Source organism: Nannospalax galili, unplaced genomic scaffold (genome assembly GCF_000622305.1).
Source record: "Nannospalax galili isolate Female #2095 unplaced genomic scaffold, S.galili_v1.0 scaffold591, whole genome shotgun sequence".
Taxonomy (NCBI): domain Eukaryota; kingdom Metazoa; phylum Chordata; class Mammalia; order Rodentia; family Spalacidae; genus Nannospalax; species Nannospalax galili.
Window position 1 is genome coordinate 3,206,350 of NW_008330926.1, and position 27,306 is coordinate 3,233,655.

Genomic DNA, 27,306 nt, shown 5'->3' on the forward strand with positions numbered 1-27,306 from the left:
TGCTCCAATAAAAAGACCGCCCTCCCTACACCCATAGTCTGTGTCCTGAGACCCAGAGTGACACATATCCATTCAACTCCCACACTTTATTGTGATAAGGAAGGAAGTAGACAAACCAACACTACAAGCCCACCCACCAGGGGTGTCCAGGCTCCAATTCAGCACTTAGCACAGCATGAGTACATCATAAATACAGGCAACAAAGGCTGGGAAGAGGTGGAGCAACTCCATACACAGGATACTACAGGCCCTGTAGGCTGGGGGCAAAGGCATGTACTTCACTGGCACAGTCCACTTAGATGATGGTAGAAGAGGGATAGAAGATTCCAATTTGCAGACAGGAAGGGAGATGCTCCCTTGTACGGATTGGAAGGGAGTTCCTTTTTAAATATTTGGGAGAACAGCTTTCACTTTACAGATGGGTGTGAAGGAAAGTAATGTTTATCTTAAATATCCAAGAAATGGATGAAGGAAGAAATGTTATTTTGCAGATGGAAAAATGTTTCTGGGATAGGCAGTTTACATGGATAGTATTCATGGACCATACCATTCCGAGGTGACAGGAGTCACACCGAAGAGGGAAAGAGTATCAGGGCTAGAGAACAAGGGAAGTGTATCCCACTGGCACCAGCCCCTCCACACCATCACGCCCACAGCGGAGCCAGTCTTCATCCACTGTAGCAATGACACGCAGCACTTCCCCACGCTGGAAGCTTAACTGGTCAGGTCCTGCAGCAGTATGGTCACAGAGAGCCCGAACTGCCCTGGGGAAAGCCAGAGGAAGATGGTAGGATGAGAGACATGGGGTGCCCAGCTGTCCCAAGGCCTCACCTCCCTGTTGGTTCAGCATTGTAACAATCACTGGACCCTGGAAGTGACTTGGGTCGCCAACGTGTCTCTAGAACCCTAGCCCCCTGAACCACAAACCCACTATGCAGGTGCTCATTTGAAACTCTGCAGTTCTCTCTTATGCTTCAAATTCCACATATGCAAATGAGATAATTTCTCTTAAGAAGCCAAGCCCTCCAGATAGTGATAAAGGGCATCAGTTTCCACTCCGTTGCTCCTGGCAAACTCAGCCATCACCTCACATCCAGTCCATCACCAAAGTTTACCTGGCCTGGCTTTTGTATCTTTCTCTTCAACTCTACTACCACTAGCCTAGGTTAGGCCTTTAGCCTCGCTCGCTCTCTGGAACACTGCATATAACCAACTTATTTCCATGAGTTTCTTTTGGTCTTCCCTCTCCTCCCATCCGCTCATTTTCCACACAGCAGTCATAGTATCTTCCTAAAGCACAACCAGGCACATCATTCCCAGGCTCAAGGCTCTTTGAGGCTTCTCACTGCCTCAGAATTAAGTCCAGACTCTGGCTGGCCCACTGACAGTTCATTTACCACACTGAGCCTCCATACCTTTGCTTCCCATTCCTTCTACCAGACACACATCTTCACACCATCATTGAGACACCACTTAGTCCTTAAGCCTACAGACGTGTTCCCAAAGGGTTCGGTCCTTTCCTAGCCTTGGCCATACTAAATTGGTATCTCCACTAGACTACATGTTGCTGAAGAGATGGCTCCATGGTTAAGAGCATTGGCTGCTCTTGCAGAGGACCGGTGTTTGATTCCTAGTACCCACATGGTGGCTAACAACCATCTGTAACTCGAATTCCAGGGGAATCCAACACCCTCTTCTGACCTCTGTGGACATTGCATGACACAGGTATACTTAAGTACATGTAAGCAATACACTCGTACACATAAAATAAAAATTAAATATTCAGAAAACACGAAACACAAAATGGGGTCCTTTATAGTCTCTCTCCTTGGCATAATGTTTGGCACAAAAGTTCTTGAAATATGAATGGATAAAAAAAAACTAAGAGCCGAGCATGGTGGCGCACACCTTTAATCCCAGCACTCGGGAGGCAGAGGCAGGTGGATCTCTGTGAGTTCAAGGCCAGCCTGGTCTACATAGTGAGTTCCAGGACAGCTGGGGCTACAGGGAGACCCTGTCTAAAAAAGACCAAAAAAACATCAAGAAAGCTTAGGGCTGGAGAGATGGCTCAGAGGTTAAGAACACTGGCTGTTCTTGCAGAAGACCAGGGTTCGAATCCCAGCACCCACATGGCAGCTAACTGTCCATAACTCCAGTTCCAGGGGATCCAACAGCTCTTCTGTCCTCCGTGGGCATTGCATGACACGGGTGCACATGCAGGCAATACACGCATACACATAAAATAAAAATGATAAAATAAAAAACTAAGAAAGCTTAATTCAATGAATTGACAGATTCCAAAAGTAACAGGCCCTAAAAGTAGAAGTAGTCCTTCATGTCAATTTAGAACTTAAAGGGAAACACAATCCCTCAGTGTATACATCCCTATTAATGTGCCAAATGCTTATAGAAAAGTATGTTTGGGGGCTAGAGAAATGGTTCAGCAGTTAAGAACATACTCTCTTTTTTTTTTTTTTTTTTTTTTTTTTTTTTTGAGACAAGGTCTCCCTGTAGCCCCATCTGGCCTGGAACTCACTATATAGACCAGGCTGGCCTCAAACTCACAAAGATCTGCCTGCCTCTGCCTCCCGAGTGTTGGGATTAAAGGGGTGCACCACTATGCCTGGACTGAACATACTGCTCTTACAGAGGTCCTATGTTTGGTTTCCAGCACCCACAGGTGGCAGCTCACAATGGCCTATAACTCCAGGTCTAGGGGATTCAATGCCATTTTCTGGCCTCCACAGACATCTGCATATAGCCCCACAGAAATACATATACATATAATTAAAAATGAAGACAGGACATGGTGACACATGTCTTTAATCCTTGATATATGTGAGTTCAAGGCCAGCGTGGTCTACATAGCACATTTCAGGCCAGTCAGGGCTACATACCAAGATCATGTCTCAGAATTATTATATTGCCACTGGAGAAATGGTTCAACAGTTAAGAGCACTTGCTGTTCTTGCAGAGGATCTAAGTTCAGTTCTCAACACCCCCATTGGGTGGCTCATCGCCAACTGTAACTCCAGCTCCAGGGAACTGACACCCTCATCTAGTCTTTGAGAACACCCACATATGCAAGGCATATACTCACACACACAAAGACAGACACAAACATACACAAAATTTTTTAATCATTAGAAAATACATAAATTTTTCAAAAAAGTTAATATTTTAATTTTGTGTGTATGAGTGTACTGCCTGCATGTATGTATATACATTCATGTCATGCATTTCCCGTGGAGGCCAGAAGAGGGCATCAGTCTCCTGGAACTGGAGTTATGGACAGCCACCATTTGAGTGCTGGGAATCGAACCCAGGTCCTCTACAAGAGAAGCCAGTACTCTTATCTGCTGAACCATCTCTCCAGTCCCCCAAAAAATAAGGAAAAAAAATTTTTAGATCTTTTTAAAAAGTATATTTATCCAGGTGTGGTGGTGCACACCTATAATCTGAGTACTTGGGAGGTTAAGGTATATTGACTACCAGGCCAGTCTGGGCTACATAAAGACTCAGGAGGGGAAGAAAAAAAAGCTGGATATGTCAGTACACTCCTTTAATCCCAGCACCAAAGAGGAGAGGAAGAGTCAGGCAGACCTCAAGTTTGAAGCCAACCTAGTCTACATAGCAAGTTCCAGGCAAGCTAGGGATACACGGTAAGTCCTTGTCTAAAGTCTTAAAAATGAAAGAGTATAAGGTGTGTTTAACCTTCATAGTAACCAGACTGACCTGGAACTCAAGATCCTTCTGCCTCAGGCTTCCCAGTGCTGGGATTACAGGTGTATGCCACCATGCCCAGCATCTTCTACAGAGAAATTAGTGCCAATAATAAACAGGAAAGACAAAATGCAAACTAAGTGTACATGAATTTAAAGCCCAGAGACTTTTACACTACCCCTTGCCCAGGCACAGAATAGAACACACCCAGCTGCATGTAGATGCATTCTCCCAACCGTTACCTGTTGGCCTGTACCATGCTGGCCGGTGAGACCATAAGCTCCTTGGGAGGAGTGTCAGGAGGTATCCCTCGCTTCACCAGAGCTAACACATTCACTGTTGGGGGCAGCCAGCTAGATGGTCTCCTGAAGGGAAGGACATATGTCACTTAAGTCACCCCCTCTACAAAAAGAACCTAAGAATTCCAGAGTTAAGAGGGAGAAGAGGTTGAAAGCCTAGACTGTAAAGTCAGGAATTGGTCACAGCTGAGTGTAGGGTGGCAGGTAAAGGACACAGGTAAGTAAGTACCTTTAGGGTGATTAGGGAGATAACAAAGTTTTACAACACCAACAGTAAGAAGAAGCCTATGGAGCTAGCAGGGTCTACACAGACTTAGAGTCACTAGAGAATACTTGATATCACTAAAGGACCACTGACTGGGTCAAGCTCTAGAATGGGCCAGGATTTTTTTTTTCTTTTCTAAAGGGCCAGATAAATATTTTCAGCTCTAAGGGTCAAGAAGTAAAATCAGGGACATTATGTAGCCATTAAAATGTAACCAAGCATGGTGGCATACAGGCCTTCAATCCCAGCACTCAGGAGGCATAAGGGTAGATCTCTATGAGTTCGAGGCCAGCCTGCTCTACATAGCAAGTTTCAGGACAGCTGGAGGTACATAGTGAGACCCGGTCTCAAAACAACAATAACAAATGTAACTAGGGGCTGGAGAGATGACTCAATAGTTAAGAGCACTGGGTGCTCTTACTGAGGACCCAGGTTTGATTCCCAGCACCCACATGGCGGCTAACAACCATCTGTAGTAATTCCAGTTCCAGGGGAATCTGACACCCTCTTCTGATCTCCGCAGGCAATGCACAACATAGATGCACTTACATACAGGCAATACACTCATAAAATAAAAAAACATGGAATGGAACATAGCAATTCCATCCCATAGCTATAAAAACTAACCCTATACATATTCTTATCTGAAGGATCATAAATGACTTGAGTTTCAAATGAGGGAACTCAGAGAGCAAGTCATAAGTTCATAGAAAGGACAAGGTATGGTATGTATAGGTATACATACCTGGACTTGAAGGCTCCACTCTCCATTTCCAGGGGGCCCCCAGGCACACCAAATAACCGCCCCAGCCACATGCCTCTGCCAGGCGTCGTTTGCTCTGTGTTTGGGGATATCTCCTGTGCACCCTCAGCTGCAGTTCCTTGACGCTTGGATCCCCACCGGAGAAGAGGGAAGCCCTCAGTGCCCCCTGAAGCATAGACCCGGGATGCCTGGGTCAGCTGATCCCACCAGCTGCCTGGTGGAGGAGGATTTGGGGATGCTGAAGGATATGGAGTGGCCTCCCCTGAAGCCCCCCGGAGACTCTGAGCCAACCTGCCCCCCCAGTGCAGCATGGCTTGCACAGTCTGCTGGAGCGCAGGAGGGGGACCTGAAGGGGCCGGGGCCTGTGGGAGGCCCAGGGGCAAGTGGTGGTGGTGCTCAAAGAGCAAGTCCAGGTGGAAGGTGAGCACCGACAGTGGTTGTAGCAGGAGCAGCAGCTCTGTGGACAAGGATGGACAGCTACCACATGCCAAGGAGAAGAATCCCGTGGGCAGATACAAGAGGGACAGTAGGCCTGGAAAAGAGCAGCCAACATCAGCCCCTCCACTGGACTCTAGCCCAGAGGACCTCCTGCACCAATCCCAGTTAACAAACATTCTCCTAGGCCTCACTCTGTGTGAGGCACTGGGGCAGGAAGAGGAAGGAGTAGATGGGCTACAGGAATGACAGACACCTTTCTGCCCCAGTGGAACCACTGCCTCAAGAGGGAGATACATGTAGAGTACATGTTAACTTAGAAGCAGGACAAAGGCCAGAAAGGGAAAGGACCAAGGAAGGACCTGGGAATACACAAGGGGTGAGGGTTGGCCTGTCAGAGTAGAACTGAAATCTCTCTGAGGGAGGACCCACAGGAGAAATGAAAATTAATGAGCAAGCAGGAAGCAAGGAGGCCAATGGAAGGAGCAGAGACAGCATTAGGCCCCAGGATATGGAGGTCCAGGCAGGAAGGTTGTCAGGAAGAACACCACATGGACCTCAAACAGGAAAAATGAGGGAACAGATAACCTAGGCTCTAAATCCTTCCTCCTATACACATGGGTGCCCCTAAAAGAGCTTTAAGTAGATGGGGTAATAAGATCAGAGGTCTGGATGTGTACTAACATCAGAACCAGCAGGTGAGATCCCATCCTCCTCTCCTTAGCCCAATAACCCCATCCCCTCCCATCTGAGCCTCTGACCTGCATCTTCCTGGAGACTGGAAAACCACAGTTCCAACTGTTTGGTGCTGGAGGAAAAAGGAGGGGGTGAATTCAGGGAGGAGGTGGGAAGTGAGGGATGAGATTGGGAGAGGGGAGGCCTCTGGGAACATAGGGCACCATTACTGTGCTCTGTCCATGATGCCCCAGTGATCCTAAGGCCAGAGGGGCATTGGATAGAAAGCTACTCACTTGAGTAGGCCCAGGATGAAGGCATGGAACCGGCTGCGGCTGCTACTCAGCGGGGCCAGACGGCTGACCTGGCTATACAGGGATCCTAGAGAACTCGTGCAGGAGCCTGAGGACAGGGGGTGATGTCAGCCAGGCCCTGGCCCTGCTCCCATGGGATCCTACTCCCTCACCTCTCACCTGGCTTCACAGAGGCCTCCACCACGCTCCAAGGGCTGCTCTTGCGTTGCCCAGTGATTAGGTCCTTACGGAAAGGCTTCAGTCCGTCGGCCACCAGGGCATGGAGGGCCGGGCAGAGGGTGGTCAGCACCAGCTGCCCCAAATCCGGGCTCAGCCGGCTATCCCCCAACTGGGCCTGAAGGGAACGCAATCAATGCAAGCAGGTCCAGAGACACGTCCAGTCATTGCTTGCTAAGTGTTCCTGCCACCACCCCCCACCCCACCCCCAAGCTGTATTAAATCTCCCAACATCCTCCCACAAGCCAAACTCACCTTCTGTACCAAGTTCCGGGCAGCCCCAAAATGTGAGATGATTTTATCCACTGAGGCGCTGACGGCTATCAGGAGACCTGGGATGGAGGGGTGGGGGTGGGGGCAAGAGAAGGAAGACATATTAAAGTCCTAGGTCACTACCCGGGTATAGCCAAGGACAGTAGCGGGCTGATCAAAGTAATTTGACCCTCAAAGCCTGGGGTGCGCCGTGGTGACGGGCAGTTCATTCGGAAGCCAGGTGGCAGGAGGCAGGGTGAACTACCTTTCTTCTGCTCCTGCAGCTGGCCAGTCCCACTCCGGGCTTCTGCCATCCACAGCCGCTGGGCCCCGGAAACACCGGCGAATGACCAGGAACTACGTACTAAGTAAAGGAAGAAGGACGCAATGACGCTTACTCACCAAGGGTTACCCGGAGGACGCCAGGTCATCTCTGGCGGGTTTGTGAAGCTTGGGGAGAAAGGGAATACAGTCACACGGAGCTTGGAGCGAAGAGCAGTTTTGCACACATCCCAGCACTCGCCGCCCCCGACCTCGGTTCCCATTTCCCGTCTTCCTATCCCGGAAGTCAGGGAGCCATGCCCCCTCGCCCGACCAGCTGGGCGTTGAAGGAAGGAGATGACCGAGCAGGGACCTGGATAGCACCCGGACTCCAACTTCCTCACGACCCAGGGAGCGCGTGGGCGCTCGGACCAATGGAAAGACAGCAGGAAAGGGAGGCGAGATTGGGGAGGTAAGAAAGACCCAAGGACTGGGAGGCTGGAAGGCACCGGAAGTGGGAAACCCGGGTCCAGCACCAGCTTGTCAGTGCAAGGCCTTTACCATACGAGAGGCGGGACTCCTGGGAGGCGTAGCCAGAACCTCCAGGGCCAATGAGTTCCAGGGAACTTCACCCTCCATTCTCCCAGCCAGGGTAGAGTCAGTCCGAACTACCCTAGCTGCGCATTATCTTTAGGAATTCTACAGAGGGTGTGATCGAAGGTCCCTAACACTGGGCTCGCTAAGACCCCTTAGACTGTCTGGAAGCTGGGTGTACCCGCATCTACCCATGTCCAAGGGGCCTGCAGCGATGAGAGCAGCAGTGCTCCCACCTCTACAACGAGGAGTAAAGCTAGATTCCCCAGGGCTAATGCTAGGAATCTGCCCCACTTCAAGGGTGAGACCTAGCCAGGCACCTTAGAAAAAAGCTAAAACAAGTGCTGGCCCAGGGCGGGAGGGGCGGCTCGCCCGAGGCATGGCCCACGGGGCTTGCCCGGGTCCGTCTTACGTAGCCTGGGCGGAGGTGGTGGCCTTCTGGTCCAGCGAGGGGCCTTCGGCGGACGAGGTGGTGGTGGCCGCGGGGGGACGGGAACCTGGCGGGGAGGGGGAGCCGCGGCGGGGAACGTGCTACTTCTGGGAAAGAGCGGGGAGAGCAGCAGGGCCAGCTCAGGGCTGGCCAGGCAAGGCAAGGTCCCCCGAGTCGGAGGCGAATAGGCTCCCACTGGGGACAGGCGGACAGGCAGCAGCTGTTCCTCTGGGGGACTCGGTGCCCCCAGCAGCCGCAACCCTGAGCTGGGCCACTCTCCTACAGGCGTCAATAGCAGGGACCCAGGTGAGCCTGCGCCCCCACCCTCCAACAGGGGGCGCCCGTCGGCCGAGAACCGGAAAACCAGGGGCCGAGGGAGCAGCAGGGGACCGGCTGCAGGCGGGTGGGAGGGGCCAGATGCGGGACGGGGGCGGGCGGTAGCGGGACCGGCAGCCAGGCAAGGAGGGGCGGGAGAAAGAGGGAGCAAAGAGTTAGTCCCGCGGCTCAAAGGCCCACCCTGTTTCCCTTTCCCGGAGCGCTCCCTGGCAAAGAGGGCGGGAAGGATAGACCACACAGAAAGGAAGGGATTCGGGGCGGGGTCGGAAGCTGTCGGAGGCGTGAGCCAGGAGAAAGCCCAGCCCTCCTCCTGCTGGGTCTTCCGCTTCTTACCCTCCACGCCCGCTTGCGCGCCGGGCTCTTCGGGCTCCTTCGCGGCTAGGGCATCCTCACCAGCCGAAGGACTCACTGCCCTGCCCTCCTCCGGCTGCCCCTCTGTTATGGGCTGCAGCCCAAGCCGATTCTTCTTCCTCCGGGGAGGGACGGGTGGGGGAGGGGGTCGAGGCGGGACTAAAGCCCAGCCCACTGGAGGGTCTCGAGGCGGGACTGGCGGGGGCGGGGCTCGGCTTCGGGACCGGAGTTCCTTGAAGGTGGTGACTTCTCGGGGAGGTACCAGAGAACCTCCCAGGGACACAGTCGGGGGGAGCTCAGTGTCTGGCGAGAAGACTATGAGCCAGTCGCTGCGATCTTTCTTGGCCTGTGGCACAAGGGGCAGCCCTGGGCCCCGCTTGCGCTTCTGGGCCAGCTCGTGGAAAGACGTGATTGTCCGGTGGGGCACCGGCTCCTGGTTGACGTCATCTCTCCATCCCCCATCAATTTTCCCTGCGTCTATTCTCGAGCCAGAATCAGTGTTAGTGTTCAAACGAGAGTCGAATTTCCCAGGTTCCGTCTTCCAGCTCGAGTTAGTATTTCCGTTGGTTTTCCATTCAGCTTCAGTTTTCTCTGTGTCAATTTTCCAAATGGGGTTAATTTTCCAACTAGGCTCTGTTTTCCCAGCGTCGATTTTCCCATCCTCCGCCTCCGAGAGCTCAGAGGTAGCGAGATCTTGCTCCCGACTGTCTTCCTCTTCCTCCAGGCCTAGGGAAGGTAGGTCCTGGCAGGTGGTCAGGGCATTGCAGTTCGAGTCCAGGCCAGGGCCAGGTGGGGAAGAAGCTACGGAGCAGGAATCAGGAGAGCAGCAGAAACTGTCCGGAGAGCAGGTACCAGGACCTGCTGAAGCCAGTGATGAGCCCCGCTCCAGAGGGAAGATGCTGGGTTGAGGGTGCACATCCTCAGCACCAGGCAGGTCCCGAGAGTAGACTGAGACCGGGGACTCATCAGGGCTCAGATCTGAGCAGGAGCTGAGAGAGGAGGAACATCCGGGATCCGAAGGCGAGGCTGCCCCATCCTCCTCCTGGGAGGAGTCCTGCGGGATTTCTAAGCTGGGCTCGTGCTCCTGGCAGCATCGGCAGGGCACAGCTGGACTGTTGGAGTTGGCGTCCACCAGGGGCCCGCTGCAGGGGCCCCTGCTCTCCTTGCCCCCTGTGTCTCTGGGAGGAGGGGATGTGCTCAGAGGCCCCTCCCTTAGCTCAGGACGGCGGGACAAGTGCAGGCCTAGGGAGACATGCTGGAGGTGGATGTGATTGAGGTTGCAGAGCAAAGCCCTCTGAGGGGACAGCATGGTGCCAAGGGTGACGGGAAGGCTTCCAGAGAACCAGGTGGATTCGGCCTCTGGCATCCACCTACCTGGCAATGCAGATGCAGACCTAGAAGACAAGGGCGGTTGAAACCCAGCCAATGAGAGCGCCGGCCGCGGGAAGGACACGGAGGTGACTGAGGACTAGAGCAGGCCTGGGAAGGCTCTGGCTGCTTTGGAAAATATTTAAATGAGATGCAGATCGCCATGGACAGGCCATTAGTTTTTCCACTGCAGTGTTTGCAGGAGGAGTCGCTTGTAACCCCCCGGGGAAAGAGAAGGGCGGGTCCAGAGAATGCGGCTGCGCTCTGCATCTTCGCAGAGTTGCGGAGCTTGGAAGAGGACGGGGCCCAGAACAGCCCTGGATCCTTTCAAATCTGTCTCTGCCCTCCAGCCTACACCTCCCAGGTGCTCTGAAATGAGGTGGATGGTGGGGAGCAACCACTAGCAGGATTTGGCTAGTGAATGCTGGAGAAGGGTCAGGGCTGGAGTCTGAGAAGGCTTTCATCTTGACAGCTCCGCACCTGCAGGACCCCTCACCATCTCCGCCCAATTCCAGCCCGCAGCCTCACCGGCTCCCCAGAGAGGTCTGTCACTCTCATCGCCATCCATCACCCACCCCTTCTCTATTCATTTTTACAGACCTCTTCCGGCGCCCCCATCCATTCCTGCACCTCTCCCCGCCCGCCCCCCGCGAGGACCAAGCCCTCCTTACCAGTCCTGAAATCGCTCTGGCCTTGGGCTAGTCTGTCGTCCCCGCCCAGCGGGAAAGAGGGGAGGGGCACCGGCAAAACCCACTCTAGCTGCGCAGCCGCACCCCTTCACACTTGAGCGTAGCTTGACTCAGGCCCGCCCACGCCGTTCTTGACGCTGTGCCTACGTCACCCCACCCACCTAAACCTAGCAAATGCAACTTCGCAGATTTGGGTCTCAGGACTCCTGTGCCACTTCTCACACACCCCCACCCCACCCCCGCCCATTCTGGACAGAGCTGGGCTCCTGACTGGAGCAAGAACAAAACCACAGGAAGATCGTAGATTGTATAATAATTTATTGAGCACCCTCCCTCCTGGCCCTTGCAATCTCTAAGTCACTTTCTTCGCTTGTAGATCTTTTTGGTTAGGTCTAAGAAGATGGACGGGGGCAGGGGTGCGGCATTTTGCTGGATAAGACTCTGAATGCGGATGTAACTGTCTTCCTCGTGCTTCTGGAACACAGCTGGCAGATCCAGCTCCTCGTACAGGGCTTTCACCCGCGCCACTTTCTCCAGGTCCTTCTGCCCATAGTTCTCCTGGAAGCAGTTGGAGGCAGGAAAACAGGCTTTACTTAGCTAGGTCCAAAGGACCCTACCAGATTCCAAAATATCCCAAAACCATTCACTCCATCCCTGCCTCCAACTTGTTTTTTAGTTTTAAAATGGAATTTCATTATGGAAAGTTATGATTATCCTGCCTTGGCCTCCCGAGTGCCCTATGCTCTCCTGCCTCCACTTTTCACATGTTTCTGAGGATCTAAGATGCCAAGCTTCACCTCTCCCACCCCAAATGTTCCAGTATTTGTTCAGGACTCCACTTTCTCTACTCAGGTTTCTCTGACTCTACACTGTTGAAATTGAGGCCATATAACCGTTTTGGAGAGCCATCTGTGCACTGCACGGGTTGTCTGGCACCCTTGTGGCCTCTGCCTGCTAGCCGTTATTAGCATATACACCATTCTGCCGTTGCCAAATGTCCCCTAGAGGGCAAAATCGCTTTGCCCTGACTGAGAACCCCTACACTACCTACCCTCTTAGCAAAGGACACCCCAACCCCCAGCCCAGTCTTGGGCACCTCTAAGATCTGGCGCTGTTGTGGAGTGGCTCGTTGCAGACACTGAACCACCAGCCAGCTGCATTTGTTGTCCTGAATGTCAGTGCCAACCTTTCCAGTGACACTGGGGTCCCCAAAGAGGTCAAGGTAATCATCCTGGACAGGGGCATAAAAGATGGGATGAAGAAGCTCCATAGCAAGGGGAGGGGAAAAGTCCCCTCCTGTTGCTGGTTGGCTTCCCTACCTGGATCTGAAAGAACTCGCCCATCTCCAGCAGGATCTTCATGGCATTGGCATGTTCCTTCTCCCCATCAATGCCAGCCTGGAAGGAGAAGGGTAAGGAAACCATACCCCACAGGCAGCTTGCCCTTCCTAATGCTTCCCTTGCTCACTCACTGCAGTATCCAAGTCAGTCAAGACACCTGAGCTCCAGATCTAGGAAGTCTGGCACAACAGCCTAACCTCCAGCCACTTATGTTCAACCTAGGACTTCCGGGAAGCACAATAAATCTGTTCTGGAGGCCCTCACATCACCCAAGTCTGAGTCTCAGCCACTGCTTCCATTCCCAAAATTTTCTGCCTCCTCCAACATTTTACAGAATGAAAAGAAACTTTTCAAGTTTAGGGTAGTCAATCCCAACTACCTTTGAACCCAGTCTTCTGGCCTGATCCTGCTCAGATGTGGCATTCGCTGTTCCCATTATGCACCAGACACTCATAGGCCTGACTGTTCAGCCCTATCCTATCCCCATCTTACAGCTGAAGAAACAAACTCAGAGAGATTAAGTGGCTTACTTGAGGGCATATATTCACACAATGAAATGTACCAGACTGTCCAAGCTGTGCCTTCCTGTCTCAAAGCCCATATAACAGTGAGGGGGCCAGGAGGGAAGACAACCCTGACTCACCATGTACATAGCAGCAGCAATGGGCAGGTAGAAGGAATAGAAAGTTGTCTTGTACTTAACAATAGATTTATACCTGAGTCAGGGGAGAAGAGACATTCAGAAGGGCAAGGCCCATCCACAACCCCCATAGTCCAGACATGTTACTACAGGCCCTCACCTCTTTTCAGTGTATCTACCAAGATCCACATGGCCCTGGGGTGCTGTGATGAGATCCAGGGTCTGCCCAATCTCAGTCCGATAGGAACTCTAGGGAGGAAGATAACGAGTGGTCTCTGAGTAGGCTTTCTCCAGAAATGGGAAATACTGACACCCTGGGCCTCACATCCCATAGCAGTTGAGAAATGGGCACAATCAGAAAAGCAGAGGGGAAGAAAGCAGAGGCTCACAGTCATGCACAGCCTTTCCTAAGAGCACACAGAGCTCTTTCTGGCATTACCCCCACCCTTCCCAGGCAACCCTGGCATCTCCTTTGCCCCTAAACCAGTAGATGAACATGTGCTAGAGCCCATGGTTACTGTGGGCAGCCCCTAGGCTGGGCTTGGGCTGCTGTGCACCTGCAAGAAAAGTTCAATTAGGTTCAGGTAGTAGGGCTGCTCCCGGCAGTAGAACTTGAGCAGGCGGTAGAGACAGGCTTCCAGAAGCAGAGCATCGTTGACGGCATCCAAACCAATGCCTGGCTGTTAGGAACACAGGGAAGCAATTGATCATATGTCATACCAAGAACCATCACACCTCAACCACCTCCCTGGAACCTGTCCACCATGCCCATCACTACCTTTCACTACATTCATTACCTTCTGATACCAACAGATCTTCCCCCGGCGAGTGAGAGAAGAATCCATGATATCATCTGACACAAGGAAGAAAGCTTGGAGCTAGAAGGAAGAGTAGAGTAAGATCCCAGGGCTCTTCTGGCAGCCACTGTGCACTGAGATGGTCAGAGGGGAGGCTAAATACTTCAGTTCCCAAACCTGACAAGCTACATGACCTCCAAGTCTGATCCCTGTCTGTAAAATGTACTAAAGCACTCATTTTCAGGCTAGTAGCCTGAAACAGACCTTTGCCACTTGTAATCTAGGATATCCTGGAGAGCAGGGAAATGGCATAATACCTTTGTGTAGTGTACATACTCTTGCCAAAAACTTCACTTTGTTCCAGTGTGGTAGTAGGTTTCTTGTTTTTTTTTTTTAAATACCCATGAGATTTGGTGACATGCACCTTTAAACCCAGAACACAGGAGGCAGAGGCAAATGGATCTCTGTGAGTTGGAGGCCAACCTGATCTATATAGCAAATGCCGGGCCACTAGGGCTATAGAGATAGACTGTCTCCAAAAAAAATAAAAATAAAAAAATAATTAAACACACACAAAAAAAACTCTATTGGGAAGCACTTCCCTAACCCAGGGCAGAGCATATGAATCCTCCAGAGTCCCCACAGCTTTCACTTCTACCCCTTCTGAGGAGAGGCCCAGGGATGGGATAATGTCAGCTGTGTGCAAAGGGTTCCCTAAACCCTAGAGTTCACACTGCCAGCAGTTTATCAACAGCAACAGCTTGCTGGAGCACTCTAGGCTCAACAATAGTTTTTGTTTTGATTTTTTTTTCAACAGAGTCAAACTCTCTGTGTGGCTAAAAATAGCCCTGAACTTCTGCTCTGACCTCCACTTCCCAAGTGCTAGGATGATGATGGTGCCACCATGCCTGGTTCTATGCAATGCTGGGGATCAAACCTGGGACTTCATGCATGCTAGACAAGTACTCTACAAAATGAGCTCCATCCCTAGCCCTTAAATACTTGTAATAGCAAACTGCTGTGTTACCCTTTGAGTGCCAACCACTAGAACTCAACTTGGAGTCCAGGATGTACTGCCTCTTGGCATTCCTAGAGCTTAGCACAGCACCAACCTCAAAGTGGGCGCTTCCTAAGTGTTTGTCTATTAGGGAAATGGAAGAATAAAACACTATTATTATTTTTTTATTTTATTTTATTTTATATATGTGTTTTGCCTACATATATGTAAGTGTACCACATGCATGCAATGCCCTGTAGAGGCCAGAAGAGGGTGTTGGATCCCCTGTAATTGGAGTTTAAGATGGTTGTTACTGCATGTGGGTGCTGGGAATTGAACGTGGGTCCTCTAGAAGAGCAGCCAGTACTCTTAAGCTGCTGAGCCATCTCTCCATCCCTAAAAATTTATTTATTTTTAATTTATGTTGCCTGCACGTAGGTAAGTGCACCATGTTGTGCAATGCCTACAGGAGACAGAAGAGGCTGTCAGATCCCCTGGAACTGGAGTTATGGACAGTTGTTAGCTGCCATGTAGGTGCTGGGATTTGAATATGGGTCTTCTGTGAGAACAACCAGTGTCCTTAACCGCTGAGCCATCTCTCCAGCCTCCATGAATGAAACACTCTTAACCACCACCGTAGCGCTTTTGTTTTTTGTTTCCTTGAGATAGGGTCTCACTATGTAAGCCAGGCTGGCCTCAATCTCAAGGTGCTCTTGAATCAGCCTCCTGAATACTGGACTTAACAGACCACACCCACTTCTCATAGATAGGCTACATATTTGTTAAGCAATTTTTCAAGACATGGGAATTTTTTGTTACTGGGCTATTTGGTTAAGTTTTTGTTGTTTCACAGTGCTGGAGATGGAACCAAGGGTTTCATACACACTAAGAAAGGATTTACCACTGAACTGTGCTCCCCATTGCCAAAAATTTTTTTTTTTAATTTTAAAAAATTAACTTATTTTTATTTGTACAAGTGTTTTGCTTGCCTATACTGGTATGTGTACAGTGCTCTCAAGGTTGGCATAGGAGATAGAGCCACCATGTGGGCACTAGGAATCAAACCCAGGTCCTCTGAAAGAATACCAAGTGCTCTAACCCCTGAACTACCTCTCCAGCTCCTTGTTTTTGTCTTTTATTACTGTATATGATATATGTGTGGGCAAGCACAGGTCATAGGACAACTTCATGTAATCAGTTCTCTCCTTTCACTTTTCAATATTTCAGGGATTGAACGCAAGTCATCACAAGCTGATCATTAAAAAAAAAAAAAAATGTAAGGTGCTGAAAGATGGCTCCTTGGTTAAGAGCACTCGCTGCTCTTGCTTAGGACCAGAATTCAGTTCCCAGCACCCACGTGGCAGCTAAGTCTACATTTCAGAGGATCTGATTCCCTGTTCTGGCCTCCTCAGGCACCAGACAGACATGTGGTGGTACACATACATATATGTAGGCATTCATATTTACACATAAGATAAAAATAAATAAATCTTGGGGCTAAAGAGGTGGCTCAGCAGTTCTTAGGAATGCAAACTGTTCTTGTAAAGGACCCTAGTTCAATTCCTAGAACCCACATTAGGAGGCCCACATCCACTCCATTTCCAGGAGATCCAATGCCTCTGGCCTAGGTGGGAGGCAGTGGTATATACCCACACAGACCCCACACACACATACACCTAACTAAAAATAATAAAATAAGGCTCTAAAGATGGCTCTGTGGTTGAAAAGACTTTCTGCTCCTCCAGAAGACCTGGGTTTGGTTCCTAGAACCCACATGGCAGCTTACACCTGTCTTTAATTCCAGTTCCAGGGGATCCAATCTAGCTTCCAAAGCACCAGACATAGACATGGTACATAAATACATACACTCTGGCAAAACACTCATACACATAAAATAAAAAATTAATAAATAAATAAAAAAAGCCAGGTGTGGTGGTGCATGCCTTTAATTCCAGCACTCAGGAGGCAGAGGCAGGCCAATCTCTGTGAGATTGAGTCCAGCCTGGTCTACAGAGTGAGTTCCAGGCTAGCTGGAGCCATAGGGAGACGCTGTTTAAAAAAAAAAAAAGAAAAAGAAAAAAAAAAAAAAAAAAGAAAAAACCGGCTGGGCATGGTGGCACATACCTTTAGTCCCAGCACTCAGGAGGCAGAGACAGGCAGATCTCTGTGAGTTCAAGACCAGCCTGGTCCACACGGTGAGTTCCAGGCCAGCTTGGGGGTACAGGGAGACCCTATCTCAAAAAAAAAAACCAACCAGAAACAAAGGGCTGGGATGTAGCTTAGCATAGGCAAGGCCTTGGAATTCATCCCTAAACTTGCAAAAAATAAATAATACATAATATGTATGTATGTATGTATGTGTGTGTGTGTGTTTGAGACAGGGTCTCCCTGTAGCCACGGGTGGCCTAGAACTCACTATGTAGACCAGGTTGGCCTCAATCTTACAGAAACTTGCCTGCCTCTTTCTGCCTCCTAAGTGCTCGGACTAAAGGCATGTGCCACTACACCCAGCTAACTTTTTAGTTTTTATGTGTACGTGTGTGTACCTACTTATCTATAAGTGCACCACATGCATGTCTGACATCCACAGAGACCAGAAGGTAGCATCAGATCGCCTCAAACTGCAGTTACAGGCGGTTGTGAGCCACCTGAGGTGGGTGCCAGGAACCAAACCCAGGTCCTCTGCAAGAGCAGCAGTGTGCTTACCAGCTGAGCCATTGCTCCATCTCCATGTACATCATGTCTATAAACAAACATGATGCCAGAAATCTCAGTGTGTGTACATGTGCACGGATACACATTTGTATGTCTATGTGGAGGTTAATATGTATAAGTCAACATCAGATGTCTCCCATAATCACTCTCCACCTTATTTTCTGAGACAGGATCTCTCACTGAACCAGATCATACTGACTCAGCTAGGCTGGCTGAACAATAAGCTCCAGAAATCTGCCTGTCTCTACCCCAGCACTAGGTTCACAGGTATAACACAGCTGTGCCCAGATTTTATGTGGGTGGTAGGGCACTGAACAAGTCCTTATGCTTGCACAGCAAGTACTTAACTGACTGAGCTCTCCTCTCCCCAGACCTCATAAATCTGGTTTTTCTTTCTGTATTGTAATGTATACATTTGTGTGGGTGTTTGCAAAAGTATGTGCAAGTGTGCATGTACCTGTGGAGGTACACAGGTGTCTTCTATATTCTCCACCTTATTTTTTTGAGTCAAGGTCTCTTTACTGAACTTAAGAGTTTGTTGATTGGCTAGATTGGTTGGCCAGCAAGCTCTGGGGACTGCCTATCTCTGCAACCCAGCACTAGGGTTACAAGTACACATTGCCACACCTAGCTTTTGAGTGCAAGTAGTATATGTATGTGTATGTAAACGCACACTTCTCTGTGCACACGTGTGGAGGCCAGAGGATGATGTCAGGTGTCCTGTTCTACCACTTTCCCCCTATTCTTTTGAGACAAGGTCTCTCACTGAACCTAGAACTAGGCTGTCAGCAAGCCCCAACCAGCCTGCCTCTGGCCCCCTCCTCCAAGGCAGTGGGATTTCAGGTGCATACAACCACATCTGGCATTTTATGTAAGTTCTGGGATCTGAAATTAGCTCCTATGCTTATACAGCAAGTGTTCTTACCCATGGAGCATCTTACCAGCCCAGAGAATCTGGATTTTTTTTTTTTTGGTCTTTTTGAGACAGGGTCTCCCTGTAGGCCCAGCTGACCTGGAACTCACTATGTAAACCAGGCTGGCCTTGAACTCACAGAGATCCACCTGCCTCTGCCTCTGAGTGCTGGGATCAAAGGTGTGTACCACTACAACCAGCCAAATCTAGATTTTTTTTTTTTAGTGAAACACCTTGTTAAGTTTAAGATAAAACTTTCTGAAAACTCAGTGGGCTACCAGTTTCCATTTCTACTTCAGAATAATCTGGAATAGCAATGGCTGATTTATTGCTTTCCTCTGATCAGAGGAAAGGACTGACATCTCTCTGCCAAGTTCTAATGTACCTAGTGGCAAAAGATTCCCAACTGGTTAGCCCTTGAAGTAATTCACTCTGCTTAAATTTGACTGTGTTACAGAACATAATCACAACCAAGGACAAGTTTGGGATGCACTCTCCTCAACAAGGAACCTCTACTCTAGGAAATGCTTTCTCCTGCCCCGTCCCACCCTCTTACCAGTTCTACACACCAGCCCACAGTCAGGGCCCGCTGGAGACTATCAGCATCCTGTTTCCTTGGCTCTACCAGCTCCCGGAATGCTTGCAGCACAGTCAAACCCCGATTGTACTTGCCTCCTATGGCGTTGTACTCCAGGACCTGAGGCAGGCAAGAGGATGAGAGGATGTCAGGGTCTACACACCAGACTTTTTGAGACTTCTTCCCTTCTACTTTTTTTTTTGATCTTTTTGAGACAGGGTCTCCCTGTAGCCCTAGCTGTCCTGGAACTCTGTAGACCAGGCTGGCCTTGAACTCATAGAGATCCGTCTGCCTCTGCCTCCCAAGTGCTGGGATTAAAGGTGTGCGCCACCACGCCCGGCCCCTTCTCCTACTTTTAATCCCAGCCTCTCTTCTTGATTATTCCCTCTTGATTCCTTCCACAAAGTCCTATGGCATATAGCATGCTCTGTAATAATACTTATTCAATTTTGTACCCAAGCCCAGAACTCTGGGAAAACTCAGTACACACTACGGAGTGCCTCACCTCACCTGTCTACTCATCTCCTTCACCACCCATCTCTTCTTTCCTACAACCTCTTCCTACTAAAATTCAAGCTACCTGTAAATGCAAAGCCTGTATTACAGACAAGGGCCCTAGTTGGGATATAATCTCAGTATTCAGAAGGCTGGGAGAAGGTAAAGGTAAGGGGAGGGGGAGAAATGCCATGAGTTTGAATCCAGCCTGGTATAAATAGTGAGTTTCAGTCAGCCCAGGCTACAAAATGAGACCTTGTCTCAAAACAACAAAGTTGGTATCTGAGGAGAGCTTGGAAAGGGCCACTGACTAAGGCTAGGGATTCACCTCCAATCCATCTACAGGCATATCTTCCTGCTGGGGCCTCTCACTGTGCCTTCTGCAGTGTAGCAGACCTAATTAACTAAATAACCATTCAGTGTAGACAAAGGCCAACTCTCCCTCCACCCGAATTCCAGATCCAGGCATGGTGGCACTGTAATACAGGACAAGAATACACAGGAGACTGAGGCAGGATTATGAGTTTGAGGCCTCTTAGGCTATATAACAAAATGCCATCTCAAAAAAAGTAGATACTACAAGAGAATAAAAGGAAAAACAAGGGGCTGGAGAGATGGCTTGGCAGTCAAGAGCACCTACTGCTCTTGGAGAGGACCTAGGTTCAATTCCCAGCACCCACATGGTGGCTAATAACCGTCCACAACTCCAGTTCCAGGGGGAATCTAACACTCTCTTCTAACTTGGTGGGTATTGCATGACAGGGTTGCACTAACACACATACAGGCAATACACTCATACACATAAAATAATAACTATTTTTTTAAAAAAAGGAAAAACAAATTAGACACTCAAGTATTATTGCAATAGTTCCCTTCCTAGAACAGGGGTTTCTGATGATACAGTAACTGCACTCAGACATCAGGAAAATTGGAGTCTCTGGTAGCTAACAAAGTAATATATCACAATTTCAGAGCCAGGCGTGATGGCACACACTTTTAATCCCAGCACTTGGGAGGCAGAGGCAGGCGGATCTCTGTGAGTTCAAGGCCAGCCTGGTCTACAGAGTGAGTGAGTCCCAGGCCAGCTGCAGCCACAGGGAGACCCTGTCTCAAAAAAACAAAAAAAGACCATAAAAAAAATTTCAGGACATAAAATCAGACTCACCAGTTCAAGGCCTCTCTTTCCATGCCAAGCAGTTTGAGTAATTATTTGAAGTATAACTGCTCAGGCCCCACTCACTCCACAGGGGACCCAGAGCTTCTCAGCACCTCCTACATCATCCTCCTAAAAGTCACAGCAAACTCCTGCACACCCACTGGCTTCTTGAGACCAGCTCTCTCACCTCCTTGAGTCGGGTAATGGCATCTCCCGTCTCTTCTGTGCATTCCAGCTCATCCTCTGTCAGCACCTTGACAATCTGGGAAAAGTGCTGGATGAAATCCTGCAGATCTTGGGTACAAGCATCCAATTTCTGGTTTCCATTCATTCTGAGAGAGGAGCAAAATGCTCTAAAAGGAAAAAGGGGCAAATAAGAGGTCGGCTCAGGTGCTTCCCTCCCCGAGGCCACCCCAACCACACTCACCGAGGCTCCTCAGTCCACACTTGGCACCAGCAGCGGGCACTGTGCCGGGCCCCCAGGACTGGCCACCCATTTGCCAGGGAGGGCCGTTGTGAGGAACCAAGCCACCTCTCCCGGGGTGCCCAGCAGGGGGTTGGTAGCAGGAAGATCCCTACCGATCTCAGCCAACGGGACAGGGGCATCGTGGGTGGGTATGGGAGCTAAAAGTACCAGCACGCCCTGCTGGGGCAACCACCGAAGGCAGATCCTTGGTGTCAGTTCCCCGCTACCCCCAAACCACCTTTTTACTCTCTTGCTCAAAATTCCCACCCTGTTGCGGCTTAAACTCAAGGAGAATTAAGTACAGGATATACAGGGAACTTTATGTTAGGGTGACTGAGATCAACACTTTCACTCCAATTGAAACGGTTAAAACTGAAAGCTTTCTACTTTCAAAGTTAGGTCCACAAAGTTAGAGGAGGAGGCGGTACAGAGCAAAATACCCCAGGTACTAGGGAGTGGGAGAGCCTTAAAAGCACCCTTTTCTGGAGATGCCAAACTGAAGCTCCAGAAGTAGGACAGCTGAGCAGACGCAGAGCTAGAACTCAGGTCTCCCCTTGTTGGAAAGAGATGGGGGCTCAGGCTCTGAGCTGCGTTCAAGGCGAGGGGTGGAACCCATGAAAACTGCAAGTATGAAGTCCGGGGCCTCCCAGGGGCGCAGTGCTACCCACAGACGGCCTCTGAGCAACTCGGTGGCCCAGCAAGACTAGACCCGCGGCCCCGGGTACTGGGGTTTCAGGACTTCAAGTGCAGAATTTAGAAATTTCCGAAAGCACAGAGGACCACTCGGTCGGGCCACTGGCCCCCAAAACGAGTATCTCCGACAGCGGGTTTCCCGCGCCTTACAGTAGCAGCAGTGGAGAGGACAGGGCGCAGACTTGCGCCCTCCCCAGTGCAAACGCCTCTCACCTGTTCCTGGATGCGGATTCTCTCCGGGTCCAGATTGTTGGCGGGTTGCACTAAAAGTAGACGCGCTACGCGCTCGGCTCTCTGGGTCTAGTAGTTCCCGGGCTCTCCTCGCTCTAGGCAGAAGCTGCCCACTAGACTACAACTCCCAGTGTGCCACCAAAGAGGCAGGCAAAACGCGAGCTTGCGCAGCGGGTTGGGCGGGAATGAGCCTCGCTGATTGGCTGCTTGACCTCGTATGAGCATGGGCCTTGTGATGGATGACCAATGACAGCGCGGCCCACGGGCCATCAGTCCACCGACTGGTGGGCGGTGTCAGGTACCTGGCGATTCTGCGCAACGCGCACCCTGTGCCTCCTGGTCCTTGACAATCACTATTACTCTGTGTTGTACTCTTCATTATCTTCCTGTACGTCTACCTAGGCGACAATGTTAGTAAAACCCCATAAGAATTAGCTTTGCCGCTTACTAGTTCACTCTAATGCAAATCTTTTGTTATATCTCTGATCCTAGCTGGATGTGGTGGTTCTTTCCACAATCCCAGCACTCAGAAGGCTGAGGTAGGAGGATCACGTGTTCACAGTTTGACTGAAGTAGTGAAATCCACAGTTAGAGCCTTCAGCCTTTCCCAGTTTACCAGCGCACCATGGTTTCAAAGATCGACTCTACTGCATATACTCCCAAATCCTCAGTCCATGTAATTTGACACATCAGGAAAGATGCCTAAATTACAAACCAACTAGGACATTAATGGATTCTGTTATCAAAGGAAATAAAATTCACTCTATAAACTTTCAGCACTACTGTTCAACATTGGACTAGAAGATATAGCAAAAGGAATTCTACAAGAAAAATGAAAAACAGGAAAACACGAAAGGAAGAAAAAAACAACCTGTTATCAGACATGGTTCTGTATAAAGTACACAAGAACATTACAACTAGTAAATAATGTGCAAACATAAGTTGTTTTCAACAAACAATACCAAAAAAAGGAATAAAGCAATTCTATTTATAATGGCACCTAGGGGGCTGGAGAGATGGCTCGGGTTAAGAACACTGTTCTTGCAGAAGACCAGGGTTCAAATCCCAGCACCCATATGGCAGCTAACAACTGTTGGTAACACCAGTTCCAGGAGATCTGAGAGTCTCTTCTGTCCTCTGAACTACACGGGTGCACTTACCTACATGCAGGCAATACAGGCATACACATAAAAATAATAAATAAAAATTTTAAAAAATAATAGCATCTAAATAGAATTGTAACAAGATTAACTAAAAATGTGAAGGATTTGTGTACTGGGGGAAAAAAATCCTTGATTTGGGCCAGTGAGATGGCTCAGCAGATAAAGGCACTGGCTGCCAAGCTTGAAGGCCTGAGTTCAATTCCTAGGAACTACGTGGTGGAGGGAGAGACCCAACTCTTTAGAATTGTCCCCTGACTCCCACTGTTGTGCCCAGTTTGTGAGACCCCAGAGACCACCAAGGAGCCGACTGATGCAAACACACAAGGGTTTTTTATTGTGACAAGCTTAAGCTTGGGCCTACTCTGTCACTGACTCAGCGGATCTCAGATGTGAGACCCCTTGCTTTGGGAGACAGAGGTTTTTCTAGGTTTATTTCAGCAAGTTCAGCAAATAGGGGAGTAGGGGGTCTTCAGCCTGGCAAGCATCTGATTGGTTGCAGCTCAGTGCCAAACCATAAACTGCTGGCTTCAGAAAATCTGAAAAGATATCTGGAGTTTTAGTACTTTCCTGTCCCTAGTTAATTGACCGTTGGCGGGGGAGTTGTTCTCTATCCATTCCAAGTATACTTTTTTTGGTGTGGTTTCTCCCAGAACAGGATTCAGAGCTGGATCAGTCCCATGGAGGTTTTATCCAAGATGGAGTCACTCAAGTCTCTCAGATACATTATGTAAAATAACTTCCATAAACACCAAAGAAGGCTAGGCATGGGGAAAGTCCCATTTAATCCCTGTCTCAAAAAATAAATAAATTAGCAAAAGATAAACTTCATTTAGGGATGCATATATTTTCAATACAGACATTTAAAGCCCAAACCAAACATATGTGTGTGTGTCTGTGTGTGTATGTGTATGTATATGTAATATGTAAAATAACTAGGTCCAATCAACTAGATTTCTATTTCTCTAACTTTTACGCCATTTACTATAATAAGGGTACCTAAACATTTAAATCAATTCTTCTAGCTTAGCCTAAAGTACCTACCTCTCTAGGGCTGGAGAGATGGTTCAGTGGTTAAGAGCACTGGCTGTTCTTACAGAGGACCTGGATTCAGTTCCCAGCATCCACATTGGTGGCTCACAACTGTCTATAACTCCAGTTCCAGGGAATCCAATGCCTTCTTCTGGCCTCTGCGGGCACCAGAAACATATATGTAGGCACTCACACATAGTATAAAATAAAATAACCAAATTTGTTGGGCATGATGATGCACACCTTTCATCCTAGCACTCAGGAGGCAGAGGTAGGTAGATCTCTGTGAGCTTCAGGCCAGCCTGGTATACATCCACACAGCAAGTTCCAGGTCAGCCAGGACTACAGATTGAGACCTTGTTTCCAAAAACAAAGCAAACAAACAAAACAACAACAACAAAAAAAAAACAGTAATTCATTCATCTACTCTTTGTTCCTTTTAGACGTAACGACTTTTAAATTAAAATATTTTTTAAAATTTATCTGTTTTTATTTTATGTGTATGAGTGTTTTCTCCCTGCAAGTATATAAGTGCATCTGTGTCATGGAAAGCCCACAGAGGCCAGAAGAGGATGTCGGATCCCCTGGAACTGGAGTTACAGATGGCTGTTAGCCAAGATTTGGGTGCTGAGAATTGAACCTGGGTCCTCTGGAAGAGGAGCCAGTGCTCTTAACTGATGATCCATCTTTCCAGCCCCAAAATTATTTAAATATTAACTATAATATCTGTTATATCAATGTCATATCAAATACTGAAGACAAAATAATTAATTACCAAGACACAGTGGTGCATGCCTTTAATCCCAGCACTTGGGAGGCAGAGGCAGGCGGATCTCTGAGATCGAGGCCAGCCTGGTTGACATAGGGAGTTCAGACCAGCTGGGTCTACAGGAAGACCCCGTCTCAAAAAACCAAACCAAAAAATAATTAAACTGGTTCATAATATGGCTATTAGATAATGTAATCTAGAAATTTCTTCCTTAGTGGCTTTTGGTAACCATTTCTATTTCCTGAAATCTGCCTTCCTTGTATCTCAGCCTCACCAGATTGATAAACTCCTAGCTACATGGGACATGAGCTCCTATATGTTGTAAGCAAAAGCTTCAAAGAAACTACATCTATGTTGGAACGTCAAGTTCACCTGCGTGGTTGCAACTTCAAGTGTGCCTTTAAGTGTGGAGAGTTAAAAAGCTACAGGTTAAATTTATATTGAACTATTTTAGCTTTTGTTTGTTTCTTTGTTTTGTTGGGGTTTTATTTGTTTTGTTTTGTTTTGTTTTGTTTTGTTTTGAGACAGCATCTCCCTGTAGCCCCAGCTGGCCTAGAACTCATTATGTAGACCAGACTGGCCTTGATCTCACAGACATCTGCTTGCCTCTGCTTCTGGAGTGCTAGAATTAAAGGTGTTTGCCACCACACCTGGCCCATAACATTTTTGTGACTAATTCTCAAAAACTGTCTATAGCAACCTAATTGACCTATCTTTACTCCCTGCCTTCCCCATAACCTCCTCTAAAGTAAAAAAATTCATCTTATGAGCATTCCCTCCTGATGCCTGTTCCATAATTCTCTCTCTCTCTCTCTCTTTTTTTTTTTTTTTTTGTTTTTTTTTTTTGTCTTTTTGAGACAGGGTCTCCCTGTAGCCTCAGCTGTCCGGAACTATGTGGACCAGGTTGGCCTCGAACTCACAGAGATCTGCCTGCCTCTGCCTCCCAAGTGCTGGGATTAAAGGCATGCACCACCACACCCAGCTCAACCATCATTGACTCTTACATTTACCCTCCACCCTTTCTCTCAACTCAAACACAAAATAGTTTCAAAACTCTTCATGGACTTCCTGACTTCTGTTGTGATTACTCCTTTAATAAGTATCTTGACTCTTACATCCATAGGCAGCCCCTCTGTAATCTGTATGGTGATCCAGTTCACCCCAAATACTATCCAGCACACTAATGGACCTAGTAACACCTTCCTGATACGGGAATTCAGTTACCAGCCTCTGCCCCAGAGACCAACACCTAATTATTCCTTAGATAAGGAGACCCCACTCTAATCCCACAATATCCAATTTCAGCTGGAAAGAAGTTAAGGACTGAGTCAACATCCACTGTTCTTGGGTCTCCTCCTCCCTTGTAAAATTATTCCTCTCTTGCTTAATATGTAAACAAAGGTAGAATGAATGTTAGCTCCAGCTGTACTCAGGCTTCCTTTCATGCTGCTGATAGGCTTCCTACTAGAACACTGTCCGAGCTAGAAGACTTGCTGGGACATTGTGTGTCCAAACTTGCTGGTGCCTCATCTCACCTAGAAGTGATTCAACAAGAAAGGAGTGCCATGTCCTGCTCACTATCCCATTCCCTGCCTGCTACATGGGACTCAGAGTCATGGCTGTGAAACTTCCCCATGCTCAAAGGTATAAGAAGAGCCAGGCATGATGGTAAATGCCGTAAATGCCTTTAATTACAGCACTTAGGAGGCAGAGGTAGGGAGATCTCTATGAGATCAAGACCAGCCTTGTCTACATAGGGAGTTCTAAGAGAACGAGGGAGAGAGAGAGAGGGACAGGGAGAGGGACAAGGCAAAGGAGAGGGAGAAGGAGAGGGGGACGGGGGCAGGGGGAGATGGGGAGGGAGAGAGACTCTGGTAAACTCTGACTCTCTTCTAATACTCCACAATGCTGTTTGTCTCTGGTGCTGAGCCCTGAACTCTCCTTGGAACATTGCCATGCTGTTGGGCCTGTGTCTATCCATGTTATTAACAACTTTCTTTTAAAAAAAAAAAAAATTTTTTTTTGTCTTTTTGAAGAAGGGTCTCCCTATAGCCCCAGCTGTCCTGGAACTCACTATGTAGACCAGGTTGGCCTTGAACTCACAGAGAGCCACCTGCCTCTGCCTCCCAAGTGCTGGGACTACAGGTGTGCACCACCACACCCAGCTCTAAATAAATATTTTATTTATTATTTTTATTTTATGTGTATGAGTGTATTGCCTGCATATATGTGAGTGCACCCGTGTCATGCAATGCTGTGGAAGTCAGAAGGGGGTGTCGGATTCCCCTGGAACTGGAGTTAAGGGCCATGTGGGTGCTGGGAATCGAACCCAGGTCCTCTGCAAGAGCAGTCAG

General features: G+C 48.9%; 2 protein-coding genes and 1 pseudogene across 8 annotated transcripts; all 3 read right to left on the reverse strand.

Annotated features, from left to right (window-relative positions):
- Positions 1-67: 67 nt before the first annotated feature.
- Rusc1 (RUN and SH3 domain containing 1) lies at positions 68-11,073 on the reverse strand. Of its 5 annotated transcripts, none has more exons than XM_008854092.3 (11): positions 10,954-11,073; positions 8,897-10,411; positions 8,210-8,620; positions 7,208-7,306; positions 6,946-7,022; positions 6,634-6,808; positions 6,457-6,562; positions 6,247-6,293; positions 5,033-5,582; positions 3,966-4,088; positions 68-764 (listed from the first exon to the last, which is right to left on the reverse strand). In XM_008854092.3, exons 2-11 carry the CDS (start codon positions 10,278-10,280, stop codon positions 596-598), a joined length of 3,141 nt encoding a protein of 1,046 aa, XP_008852314.1. In that variant the 5' UTR covers positions 10,281-10,411; positions 10,954-11,073; the 3' UTR covers positions 68-595. The 5 variants fall into 5 exon arrangements, with proteins under 5 accessions (XP_008852314.1, XP_008852331.1, XP_008852323.1 ...); XM_008854109.3 differs by having other exon boundaries at positions 8,897-10,308; positions 10,954-11,072; XM_008854101.3 differs by having other exon boundaries at positions 8,897-10,408; positions 10,954-11,071.
- A 198-nt stretch (positions 11,074-11,271) lies between these two features.
- On the reverse strand, positions 11,272-22,116 carry Fdps (farnesyl diphosphate synthase). 3 transcript variants are annotated; one of them, XM_008854127.3, is made up of 10 exons: positions 21,974-22,116; positions 20,789-20,954; positions 18,930-19,070; positions 13,749-13,829; positions 13,509-13,631; positions 13,112-13,200; positions 12,955-13,027; positions 12,291-12,368; positions 12,068-12,202; positions 11,272-11,529 (listed from the first exon to the last, which is right to left on the reverse strand). In XM_008854127.3, the coding sequence occupies exons 2-10, from the start codon at positions 20,930-20,932 to the stop codon at positions 11,329-11,331; spliced, it is 1,065 nt and encodes a 354-aa protein (XP_008852349.1). In that variant the 5' UTR covers positions 20,933-20,954; positions 21,974-22,116; the 3' UTR covers positions 11,272-11,328. The 3 variants fall into 3 exon arrangements, with proteins under 3 accessions (XP_008852349.1, XP_008852354.1, XP_029412809.1); XM_008854132.3 differs by lacking the exon at positions 21,974-22,116 and adding an exon at positions 21,029-21,912; XM_029556949.1 differs by lacking the exons at positions 12,068-12,202; positions 21,974-22,116 and adding an exon at positions 21,029-21,931.
- The window catches only part of LOC103752161, a 13,489-nt pseudogene continuing 7,953 nt past the window's right edge, over positions 21,771-27,306 (reverse strand).

Bases quoted from the DNA above. Each gene is read 5' to 3' on its own strand.
- Rusc1 (XM_008854092.3), bottom strand. From the start codon at position 10,280: ATGCCAGAGGCCGAATCCACCTGGTTCTCTGGAAGCCTTCCCGTCACC. The intron at 6,809-6,945 runs GTGAGTTTGGCT...CGTTCCCTTCAG, and splicing joins CCCGGAACTTGGTACAGAAG to GCCCAGTTGGGGGATAGCCG. The intron at 6,563-6,633 runs GTGAGAGGTGAG...CCCTGTCCTCAG, and splicing joins GGAGGCCTCTGTGAAGCCAG to GCTCCTGCACGAGTTCTCTA.
- Fdps (XM_008854132.3), bottom strand. From the start codon at position 21,207: ATGCCCCTGTCCCGTTGGCTGAGATCGGTAGGGATCTTCCTGCTACCA. The intron at 13,830-18,929 runs GTAAGAGGGTGG...TCTTCCTTCTAG, and splicing joins TGGGCTGGTGTGTAGAACTG to CTCCAAGCTTTCTTCCTTGT. The intron at 13,028-13,111 runs GTGAGGGCCTGT...CCCCTGACTCAG, and splicing joins GGTAGATACACTGAAAAGAG to GTATAAATCTATTGTTAAGT.